The sequence below is a fragment of the Penaeus monodon genome, chromosome 4, assembly GCF_015228065.2.
Source record: "Penaeus monodon isolate SGIC_2016 chromosome 4, NSTDA_Pmon_1, whole genome shotgun sequence".
NCBI lineage: Eukaryota > Metazoa > Arthropoda > Malacostraca > Decapoda > Penaeidae > Penaeus > Penaeus monodon.
This window is the reverse complement of record NC_051389.1, coordinates 50,549,807-50,562,306: the sequence shown is the minus strand read 5'-3', so window position 1 is coordinate 50,562,306 and position 12,500 is coordinate 50,549,807. Positions and strand designations below refer to the sequence as shown.

The following is a 12,500-nucleotide window of genomic DNA, read 5'->3' as shown; positions in this document are numbered from 1 at the left end:
TAATGTCAATGATAATAACAACATCGATATTAATAGCAAAAGCAAAAAAGGTAACTCAAAGAAAGGACAAATTAGGTAAGGTCATAGAGGCCGTTTAATTCTCTCCTTGGTGGTTTGTGGAGCCATCTATGAGCAAATAAAATTCACTAAAGAAAGTTACCGTCGACAGTACATATAGCCTGCAGCTCTTTGTTAACAAACAGAATAAACAACATAATAAATTATAAAAAAGTATCTACCTTTCTTAGCACTTCACTATTTTTTTTTCTATATTTTTGTCACAACAAAATAAAAATCTCTTGCACACACCACTCTCACCAATGAATCCCCCAATCCCTTGTTTAAATCACTGAATTCCTTTTTCTCACCCATTTCTTTCTTTCTCTTCCCCCCCCCTCCCCCTCTTCCTTTCTTCGCCCGGTGCTTCCTGCGGCTTCAGGAGATTCCCTGGGAAGCCCTCCAGTACCTGACGGCGGAGTGTAACTACGGAGGGAAGGTGACGGACGAGCGAGACCGAAGGACGCTGAGTACGATCCTGCGCCGCTTTTACAACCCGGATATTGTCAAGGGAGAGACGCATTCGTTCGACCCACATAGTAAGGGTCTTTTTCTTGTTCCGGTTTGTGTTTTGGTGTTCGTTGGAAGGTTGGAAGGGTTGTGGTTGTTCTGTTTTGGGTAAATTATGTTTATGGGGTTATTATGTTCGTTTTTTTTTTTTTTTTTTTTTTTTAATCCTTGAATGTTTAATGTTTGCTCCACTTTTTTTTTACAAGGAAGTAGGGCGGTTGATCCCAGTATTTGTAACTCATGGCATGTTTTGACTTTTGTGCCGTAAATGTTATTCGTATTTCTATTTTTTCGAATTTACAATCTCCTTCCTCCTCCATACTCTACAGTGATCATAATTTCCTTCTGTCTGCTATTTCCATTTCCTTCTCATATCCGTCTTTCTCATCATCATTTTCGTTCATCATCGTTTTTTCCTCTTCTTTTCCTTCTCATTGGACGTGTAGACATCCTCTTCCTCTTTCTACTATCACTATCACGATCTCTTCTTTGTCACCGTTATTACCATCGTCTTCCTTATTGCCTTATCCGCTCCTTCGTTCCTAGACACGGCCACATCGTATCGCAACGTATCTTCAACATCCTCACTCTCTTCTACTATCCTTCTCGCTTACCGCCTTTTCCCTACCCTACCCGTCATCCCAATGCTCATTCACTCTCTTCTCTTCCCCTCCCTCCCTCCCCTCCCCTCCTTTCCCCGCCCCCTTTAGACGTGTACACCACGCCCCCCGACGGTGAATACGCCTCCTACCTGAACCACATCTCGGAGCTCCCTCGCGACGCCCCGCCCCACGTCTTCGGCATGAACAGCAACGCCAGCATCAACAAGGACCAGGCGGAGACCAACAAACTCTTCTCGGCCGTTCTCCTCACCCAGGTGCCGGTCTTTTTTCTAGAATAATTAGTAGTAGTGGTAGTAGTAGTAGTAGTGGTAGTAGTAGTGATAGTAGTAGTAGTAGTAGCATGTAATCCAGGTGTTGTTGCTGTTATTGTTGTTGTTTTTCGTTTCCCTCCCACGCTTTGTTTTCTTTTGTCCTTGCTCCACCCTTTTCGTTTTACGCCAGTAAGGACCGGGCCGAGATCAGCAATTTATTATCGACAGTTTCTTTCATTTTTTGTTCTTCTTTTTCATCTTCTTCTTCATAACCAGGGCTCACATTTTTTTTATTGTTATTGCTGTTTTTCTTTTCTTTTACTTTCTACTTCTCCTCTTTTTTAGCACAAACAAGGATCAGACCGATACCACCAAGTCTTCTCTTCCAATTGTTGTTACTATCCTTATTATTTTTACTGTCGTTTTTTCAGTATTATTATTATTATTGATGTTTCTGTATCATAGTTATTATTGTTATTATTAGTTTTGTTGCTGATGCTGTTATGATTATTATAATTATCATAATTATTATTATTATTATTATTGTTATTATTATTATTATTATTGTTACCATCATCATTATCATTATTATTATTATTATCACCATCATCATCACGCATTTTCTCTTGTTTCTTTACCTTTATCTTCTTTTCTGTTCATGACTGAGCACTGTTTAACTGCAGTACATATGTGATGGATGTTAAACGCTTGCCATTGATAAATAACACTATTTTCACCGCAGAATTGAAGGACTGCTGTTCTTTATCACCCTCTCTTTCTCTCTCTCTCTCTCTCTCTCTCTCTCTCTCTCTCTCTCTCTCTCTCTCTCTCTCTCTCTCTCCTCCTCTCTCTCTCTCTCTCTCCTCTCTCTCCACACCTCTCTCTCTCTCTTTCTCTCTCTCTCTCTATCTATCTATCTATCTATCTATCTATCTCCTCAATTCTCTCTCTTTCTCTGTCTATCTCTCTCTCAGTCTCTGTCTCTCTGTTTCTCATTTTTTCTTTCTTTGTCTGTCTGTCTCTCTCTTTCTACCTTCCTCTTTCTCTTTCTGTGCCTGTCTGTCTCTTTTCCTCTCTCTCTCTCTCTCTCTCTCTCTCTCTCTCTCTCTCTCTCTCTCTCTCTCTCTCTCTTCTCAATTTTTCTCTCATTTTCTGTCTATTTCTCTCTCACTCTCTCTCTTTCCATTTCTCTTTTTTTCTCTTTCTTTGTCTGTCTGTCTCTTTCTGTCTCTGTCTGTCTGTCTCTCTCTATCTTTCTCTTTCTCTTTCTTTGCCTATCTGTCTCTTTTCTTCTCTGTCTTTCTCTCTCTCTCTTTCTTTCTCTCTTTCTCTCTCACATCCCCGCTCTCTCTATCTCCCTCCGTCTTCTCTCTCTCTCCCCGTCCTCTCTTCCCCTTTCTTTCCCCCTCCCCCCTCCCCCCCTTCCTCCTTTCACGCCCTCCGTCTAACCACAAGGCTCAACCCCCCCCCCTCCCTCCCGCAGGCGACGTCCCTCTCGTCCGGCGGCGGCGGCGACGGCGACGGCGACGCCGTAGGGAGGACCTGCGAGGAGATCCTGGGCCGCATCCCGCCGCCCTTCGTGGTGGACGCCGCCCTCGCCAAGTACCCCACCAGGAGGGAGCAGAGCCTCAACACCGTGCTCGTGCAGGAGATGAGCAGATATAACGCCCTCATCATCACCATCTCCAGCACCATCAGCGCCGTCCTCAGGGCTATTGAGGGTCCGTTGTGATTGGGTTTTTTTTTCTCTCTCTTTCTCTCTTTCTCTCTCTCTCTCTCTCTCTCTCTCTCTCTCTCTCTCTCTCTCTCTCTCTCTCTCTCTCTCTCTCTCTCTCTCTTGCGTTCTCCGGCTCTTTCTTTCTCTTTCGTTCTGCCTCTTTTTTCTCTCTCTCTCTTTCTCTCTCCGTCTTCCTTTTTTTTTCCTCCGTCTCTCTATCTATCTTTCTCTCTTTTTCTCTCCGTCTCTTTCTTTCTCCTTCACTTTCTTTCCCTTTCTCTATTTCTCCATCTCTTTATCTCGCTCTCTGTCTGTCTCTCTCTCTCTCTCTTTCTCCGTCTGTTTCTCTTTCTCTCTGTCTCTTCCTTTCTCATTCTCTATCCGTCGCTTGATCTTGCTTACTCTGTCTTTTTTTCCCCTCTCTCGATCTATCTTTTTTCTCATCTTTTTATATCACTTTCAGTCCGTTTCTTTATCGCACTTTCTCTCCCTCTCTTTATCTGGTCTTCATCTCTCTTTCTCTCTATCTCTTTTTTTCTTTCTCTCCGTCTCATGATCTCGCTTCCTCTCTTTTTTATTTCTCTTTCTCACTATCTCTTTATCTGTTCTTCATCTCTTTATCTCGCTTTTTCTCCGTCTCTTTCTCTTTCTCTTGATCTCGCTTCCTCTCTGTCTTACTCTCCCCCCCACCCACTACCTCTCCTCCCCTCCCACCCTCCTTCCCTCTTGATCTCGCTTTCTTTCTGTCTTTTTATTTCTCTTTATCTTTATCTGTCTCCTTCTTCACCCTCTCCTCCCCATCTCACCTCTCTATCTCTTTATCTGTCTCCTTCTTCACCCTCTCCTTCTCCCTATCTCACCTTTCTCTACCTCTTTATCTTTCTCCTTCTTCACCCTCTTCTTCCCCCCATCTCACCTCTCTCTACCTCTTTATCTGTCTCTTTCTTCACCCTCTCCTTCTCCCCATCTCACCTCTCTCTAGCTCTTTATCTGTCTCTTTCTTCACCCTCTCTTTCTCCCCATCTCACCTCTCTCTACCTCTTTATCTGTCTCTTTCTTCACCCTCTCCTTCTCCCCATCTGACCTCTTTAGCTCTTTATCTGTCTCTTTCTTCACCCTCTCTTTCTCCCCATCTCACCTTCGACTCCACAGCTAGCAATTCCATTTAATTCCCAGACTGATAAACTGCCGCCATTAACCGTGGCCTCTCGATCTTTTCCATCACGATCAAATGTTTAGAAGATAATTAAACACGTGTCAAGATGATTGGTTGCAGGAAGGGTCTTTAAAGATATGCTCTGGACGCCACGACCTGCGATACGGGCGGGGACGGAATGCTAATGAAATATGACACTCAATTAATTAATTCGATTCTGGTGAGGAATATTAAGATACAGATAAAACGCTACTTTTTCTTGGTCGATTAATTCACCGAGAGAAAGTGTTGGCGAGTGTTTTTGCTGCTTTGCGTTTGTTTGTTTTTTGTATGTTTTGTTGTTAATGATATTGTCGTTGTTGGTATTGGTGTTGTAATCAATTTTAGGAGCATTTTTAGTATCTTTATAGGTGCAGAAAATGGCATGAGTGCGTATGTATACTGATCTGTGCGTGTATATATGTATATGTGCATGTATTTGTGTGTGTGTGTGTGTGTGTGCGTGCGTATGCGTGTGCGTGTGTGTGTGTGTGTGTGTGTGTGTGTGAGTGTGTGTGTGTGTGTGTGTGCCTGTGTATGTGTGTGTATGCGTGAGTGCGTGTGCGTGTGCGTGTGCGTGTGACAGACAGCTCACTCTCCAGCCGGTGTCAAGACGGGCCCCTCTAACCTCCCGCAGGAACGGAAAGCCTGTCGGAGGAGGTGGAGGAGGTGCTCGTAGGAGTGCGCACAGGCCGCGTCCCCGACATGTGGCGAGCGAGGTCCTACCCGACGCTCAAGGGCCTCGGCTCCTACATCAACGACCTCGTGCAGCGCCTCCAGTTCCTTCAGGTGAGGCGCGGGGTCCTTCGGCAGCCAGAGGGAAAGGGAGGGTAGTCGCCTCCCGTATGCATTTTGGAATTTATCTTTCTCTTCCTTTATATATATATATATATTTTTTTTTTTTTGTCTTTCTTTATTTCCTTTTTTTTTCTTTCGTCCAATCACTGTATGGTCTATCCCTATTTCTCTGTTTTTGTTCTCTTTCTCTCTTATCTCCCTCGCTTTCTCTTTTTCTTTTCTATCTCCTTCCCTCTTCTTCTTTCTCTCCCGTCTTCTTCTCTCTCTCACTTTCTCTCTCATTTCCTTCCTCACTTTTCTTTCTCTCCCATCTCCCTCCCTCCCCTTCTCTCTCCTCTCTCTCTCCTCTCTCTCTCTCTCTCTTCCTCTCTTCTTCTCTCGCTCTCTTTCCCTCCTCTACTTTCTCTCTCCCTCCCTCTCTCCCTCCCTCCCTCCCTCCCTCCCTCCCTCCCTCCCTACTTCTCTCTCTCCCTTCTCCCTCTCCCCTCCCCTTTATCTACCTCTCCCTCCTCACCCATCCCTGCCAACCTCCCATCGTCTCACCCACCCCATTTTCACCCATTCTTCCACTTCCTCCTTTCGCAGAATTGGTACGAGCTCGGGCAGCCTCGCGTGTTCTGGCTCAGTGGCTTTTTCTTCACGCAGTCCTTCTTAACAGCTGTCTTGCAGAACCATGCTCGCGCCTACACCCTCGCCATCGATCAGCTGTGGTTCCATTTCCAGGTATGGGAACACGGGGCGATGGTTTGTGGATTGTGATGGTGTGTGGTGGGTGGTATGTGGTGGTGGGGGGGGGGGTGATGGTGTGTGGGGTTTATTTTGGTGTGTGGTGGGGGTTTTGTGTGGTAAGGTGGAAATGTGGTGGGTGTGGGGTGTGTGGTGGTGTGAGTAGGGTGTGGTGTGTGGTATGTCGTGGTGGTGGGGGTGGGGGTGATGGTGTGTAGTATGTGTTGGTGTGTGGTGGGTGATGGTGTGTGGTATGTGGTGGTGTGTGGTGTGTGGTAATTGGTGGTGTGTGGTGGTGGTGGTGGGGGGGGGTGATGGTGTGTAGTATGTGTTGGTGTGTGGTATGTGATGGTGGGTGGTATGTGGTGGTGTGATGGTGTGTGATGTGTGATGATGTAATGGTTGTGATGTTGTGTGGTATGTGATGGTGGGTGGTATGTGATGACTAATGATGTATTTGTTAATGATGGGATGTGTTCGGGTATTTATGATATTGGAATGAGTAATGGTATGAGTTTGTAAGTGATCTAATGAGTATAGGAATTTATGGTGAGGAGTATGAGGTTGCAATTGCTGGGATGAGTATGGGAATTTATATGTGATAAGTAATGATAGTGTTTTGAGGAGTATGAGGTTGCAAAGGCTGGAATGAGTATGGTAATTTTCGATACATGATAATTATGAGGTTCTGTAAATGCTGTAAAAAAATTATGGTCATTCGTGATATAATAATCACAATTTTTGTAATGTGAAATAGAGTTATATCATCTATATATAATATAACGTAACATGTAGACCTCCACAAGAAAAATAAGGTGCAAAGATAATCAGAATAATTTAGGGGGCGTAACAAAGACAGAGAACAAGGAAACAAAAGCAAATAAATGAATTAAGATAGAGAAAAATAAGCACAGAGAATTTTTCTTAAGATGTCAACATTTGACACCGAGATTAACATATGCATAATGAAGAGGGTTATCACGGTATTTAATATAAATGACAATGACGCTTTTAATAACAGTCAGGCTGATTTTTCTGTCCCCTCCCCCCCCCCTGTTTTCTTTGCGATGAGTTATGATAGAGAAAATTGTAATAATGACCTTAATATATGGGGATAAGACACTGATAATTGTCTTATTAATAAAAAGAATAATGATACTTGATTATAAATATGACAGTGATAATGATGATGAATATTATGATGATTATAATAATGATAAGGATTTGGATGAAAATCATGATGATCATAATGATGGTAATAAAACATGATGAAAATAATAACAAACAATAAAGCCAAACAAAAAAAAAAAAAAAAAAAAAAAAAAAAAAAAAAAAAAAAAAAAATATATATATATATATATATATATATATATATATATATACATATATATATATATATATATATATATATATATATATATATATACAACGAAACATGGTGAAAATAATAACAACAAAAAAACAACGATCAGAGTATAAAAAAAATTTATATATATATATTATATATATATATATATATATATATATATATATATATATATTTATATATATATGTGTGTGTGTGTGTGTGTGTGGTGTGTGTTGTGTGTGTGTGTGTGTGGTGTGTGTGTGTGTGTGTGTGTGTGTGTGTGTGTGTACATACATACATACATACATACATACAACAAATAAAACCACATACACACTCCCCCCCTTCTCCTCCTCCCCCCCCCCAGGTCTGTGACGTCGACGAGGCCAGCCCCGCCCCCGACGTCGGGACCTACATCCGGGGTCTGTACCTCGAGGGCGCGCGCTGGGACCACTCGACAGACCGCCTGGAGGAGGCCCTGCCGAGGCGCCTTCACGAGAACATGCCGCCGGTGAGGCCCTTTGGATGCAGACATTTACTCCTGGTGGGAATTAATGGAGGAGGGAAGTGATGGGAGATCGAGAATGCATTCCTTATGAAAATTAAAATGAAAAGCTGTTTTCTCTCTCTCTCTCTCTCTCTCTCTCTCTCTCCAAGATAATGAAAATCTCTTGTTTATTTTATCTGTCTCGGCTTTGTCTTGGAGTGAAATCAAGTTTCTGTTTATTCAATTAAGCCCACACGGAACCATTAGCAAATGGATGAATCAGATACCTCGCTCTTAGTATCATATCTTACCCTTTATTTCATCTCTCTTTACCCATTAAATCTAGTATAACAGATCTTTAATTAATGAGATAAGTAAATTAATAAATACCTATAAATCTAGATAAATGCAGTAATAAAACCATTCTCTTCCTGTCTATCTCGATCTATCACTCTCATTTACAGAGTGAATCCAGAATAACAAATTAGTAAATAAATGGATATATTGATGAATACAACAAAAGCTATAGCTAGATATTTTCATCTATTTAAATAAACGGATAAATACCAAAATACATAAATAAATACAGCAACACTTCTCTCTATCTATCAGTTTCGATCTATCAAAACCTCCTCCATAGACCTCCCCCCCCCCCCAGATCTCTTGCTCGTTGTTGTCTTGGGGGGGGGGGGGGGCTTAGGACACGGAGACTGAGGCCCAATATGGGGGTCAGCCTTCAACTAATTTTGCATGGTCTTTTCTTCTCTTCTTCATCCACCTCTTTTGTCCACTTCCTAAGGTGTGACAGCCGTCTTGGAAGGATGAAAGGCTGGCTCTGTGTCAGTCCTGATCGGCCTCCTGGAGCCATGGGCACGCTTTTCCCCTCGTTAATCGCTTAGCCCTTACCCCTTATAAGGGTACTAAGGGGTACGCCGTTTCCTTTCCCCCCTTATTTCAGGCTCACCATGGCTAACAATGAAGATTTTTAACCCTTGTTAGGGAGATTAAGGCTTGCCCCTTCATCAAGTAGCCTATCTACATTAGCCTATCTGGTTTCTAAATTAACCTATCTGGTTTCCCGACCCCTGCCTCTCCCTTGACCACGGCTCCGACCACTGATCCTAATACTCCCTCGATGTCTACTGACCACTCTATCCATTCCGAATCATCCACCCGGGTCATTGCTTAACCTTCAGAACACACCCTTTCCTCTCTCCCAATATTCTCCATTCCATCTACTACTGCACAGTCTTCTTCATTGTATATCCCTTCACCCTTTATATTACTACTATTCATCCTTATTGTCTTCCTCCCCCACAATACTGCCTCATTCCACACCACCCCATCTTCCTCACCCGCCCTCGTCCTTCTACTGCTTCCACTTCTACTAAACTTTTGAGTAGTCTTTTTGGCCCAGTGGAATCGATTCTTAGTAATTCCCTCTACAGCCTCTTAATCTGACAATGCTCTTCTCTTCCAACAATGTTTTCAAAAACAGGTAGGCAATGTTTCCTTTCGCTGTCGTTCCGATCGTTCACGCCTTGTCACTTTTATATCTGAGTCCAAAGCTCGTACACTATCTACCTTGACTGACCTCACTGGCAAACCTATTCCTGCCGAACCTCACTCCTCTCTTAATACTTGTACGGAATGTTTCCGTCTCCCCGACTGATTGTTCTGTCTACAAGGACTGGTCACACTGTGAAAACGACTTGCTCGCATGCCTTGTTGACTCTGATGCAGTGGCAGTCCAGTGCTACACTATTCCTTCCAGAGGCCTGCGTAAGTCTTACACCAATGTTACCAAGATTAGCTTCCAGAGACATGACCTCCCTCATGAATTTTATATTAGAGGAGTTTCCTGCCCTGTCCGACCATGTCGAACCTTTCTCGGTCAATGTCAGAAATAATGTCGCCAAATAATGTCGCTCCACAGCCCGCTGCCCAATTATGTACCCAACCAGGTCATGGCCGTTCAAATTGCTCTGCTTAGTCACGCACATGTGCCAAGGGGCTCCCATTATGTATTTTATAATAATTGCCCTGCCTACAAGATTCGATCTGATATAGCAGTCCCCGATTCAAACTAGGAGGCCAGACACGAAGACGATGTTTTTCTCTCTCTACCTCTTCCAGATCTGTCCTTCACTCTCCCCTCCTATCTATCCAGTCAAATTCCTTTTCCAGTCTAAATCCAGATACTCCAATCCCTACCACTTCCCCGATGCCTAGCCATCCTCCTTCTCACTCTACCTGTCGCACTAGACACTCTAAACGTCCCACGCCATCTTCTCCTACCACATCCTCTCCTACACCCACCTCTTCCTCTGCTCCTCGGACATCTATCCCCACTTCTCCTCCTCACTTTGTTTCTCTGACCTCCTCATCCAGCTCCCCTCCAGAAACTCTTGAAGCATCCAAAACTTCCTAAACATGACCCAAGAAAGTGTTCCGTTCCCTCATCCATCCTCCAATCCCTCTATTCCTTTTCGCTCTACTTTCAAAATATTTGCTTATGTCCATCCTCCTCCCGAGTTCCCCCTACCCCTCTTCCTTCCACTCTCTTCCACACCTCATCCTCCCCTTCTCCACGTGTACCATCCTTCCCTCTTCTTTCCCCATCATCTTTATCACTTCTACTTCTACTCACGTGTCCCCTTCATGTCTTTCCCCTCCTGACATTCTTTCTGATACCTCAACACCTTCCCCTCTTCCCATATTCCATTCCCCGGATTCTTCTCCTCTCCTGTTTCTCCAACACCCATTTTGACTCATATTAACCGTTGATTGTTTCATAACGGCTCCTTTGCCAATTTTCCTTATAGATTATTCTTCTTCCTTCCTCAGACACAGCATTCTGCATGTAATCCAATCACCCTTCACCCTCGACCCTTTCCTCTTTTACTAACCTTACTGCTCCCCCCTATTTACATTTTTCACTACCAGACTTTCCTATAACGCGAGGATATACCTCTCACGACCTCCTACTCCTTACGATCTATCTAAATAACCTAAATACAAAAAGATAAATAAATAAACGAGAACTAGACCTCTCTCTATCTATCTATTTCGATCTATCAACACCTCTTCCTTCATAGATGTGATTGAAGCCAGTGGTTCGCGAAGATATACCTGCCATGACCTCCTACTCCTTACGATCTATCTAAACAAACGAAAAAAATACAAAAAAATATAAATACACAACAAAAAAAATCTCTCTCTATCTATCCATTTCGATTTATCAATCCTTCCTCCTCCACAGATCTGGTTGAAGCCAATGGTTCGCGAGGAGATACCTGCCACGACCTCCTACTCCTGCCCGGTGTACAAGACGAGCGAGCGACGCGGAAACCTCACCACGACGGGGCACTGCACGAACTACGTGATTTCAGTCAGGATCCCTACCCATCTCTCGGAGGACCATTGGACTCTCAGGGGCGTGGCGCTCCTGTGCTCGCTGTCTGATTAAAGGAGGAAGAAGGAGAGGTGGTGGGAGGAAGGGAGGGAGAGAGGAGGAGGAAAGAGGGGATGGAGGAGAGGGAGGGAAGAGGGATAGGAGAGGAGGGGAGGAGAAGGAAGAGGGAAGAGAAGGGGGATTGGAGGAGAGAGGAGAAGGAAGAGGGGGTGAAGAAGAGGAGAGAAGAGGGATAGGAGGAGAGAAGGGGAGGAGTAGGAAGAATGGATGAAGGAGAGGGAGGAAAGGGGGATAACAAGAAAATAGAAAAAGAAAGACAATCGTACCGCAAATGGAGAAGAAAAATGAAGAAAGACAAAGGAGAAACGCACATAGAATAAATGCTATCATAAAAGATCAATACAAAGATGTTATAGATTACTTTGATTCACTAGAGCTAATTTGCATACATACGCACTCACAAACACTAACATGTACATTGCAAGTGAAAAATGTCCTAAGTTCTATGGGTACTAACTTTTTTCTTTCTTTCTTTCTTTCTTTCTCTTTGAAGAGAAGAAAAGATAAGGCAGAAGAACCATTAATAAAAAAGAAAAGAAAAATTATCAACAAAATGGATGACTTCCTTTGCTGCCACAACGCTAAATTGCAAACGCGTTGACAAATGACTAGTGAATTATGCATTAATTTCTCAGTCAGTGACGATTGAGGTGTCCTGGCAGTACAGGAGTTATGGCTTGCCAAGTAGAAATCCCTTTGACTGCTCGTTCTGTGTTATTATGGGCTGAATGATGCGTTATAATTAGAGGCATGTCCACCATAGAGATACGAGTACACAGATATATATATGTGCTTATACAGCCACTCGTATATACACGTATGTTTAAATAAATACACAAAGATAGTCGCTGCGGTTATACATACATAAAAACAACAAATACAGTTACATACACAAGATAGTAAAGAAGGCTATTATTTTGTCAGTCGCTGCAGAAACAAAAAAAAATCATTTGAAAAGAACAACCACAAAAACAAGTTAGCTAAAAAAAAAAATACATAAATAAATAAAATAAATACAAATTATATATATATATATATATATATATATATATATATATATATATATATATATATATATATATATATATATATATATATATATATAGTAGCGTGCCTTAGAAACCAACGATTTTTGAAAGGAAACATTATTATTGTTTGATCATGTATGTATAGAAAGATTTGTTGTCTGTGTGTATGTATGTACGCGTGTGTACCGTTTGACCTTCTGTGGGTAATGATGATTTATAGGTACATTTGTCTTAATATATTTAATAATGTATGTAACGCTTGTTTGTGTGTGCTACAAAATCATT

At 42.6% G+C, this 12,500-nt stretch overlaps 1 protein-coding gene across 1 annotated transcript in view; it reads left to right on the top strand.

The window, feature by feature from the left end:
• Positions 1-11,216, top strand: part of LOC119572592 (dynein heavy chain 7, axonemal-like) — an 81,228-nt gene extending 70,012 nt beyond the window's left edge. The window contains exons 54-60 of the mRNA XM_037919696.1: positions 440-596; positions 1,278-1,464; positions 2,897-3,162; positions 4,991-5,142; positions 5,737-5,874; positions 7,593-7,736; positions 10,975-11,216. Of these exons, the coding sequence (XP_037775624.1) occupies positions 440-596; positions 1,278-1,464; positions 2,897-3,162; positions 4,991-5,142; positions 5,737-5,874; positions 7,593-7,736; positions 10,975-11,181 (1,251 nt within the window). The 3' untranslated portion in view covers positions 11,182-11,216. The remainder of the gene's footprint in view (positions 1-439; positions 597-1,277; positions 1,465-2,896; positions 3,163-4,990; positions 5,143-5,736; positions 5,875-7,592; positions 7,737-10,974) is intronic.
• Positions 11,217-12,500: the final 1,284 nt, after the last annotated feature.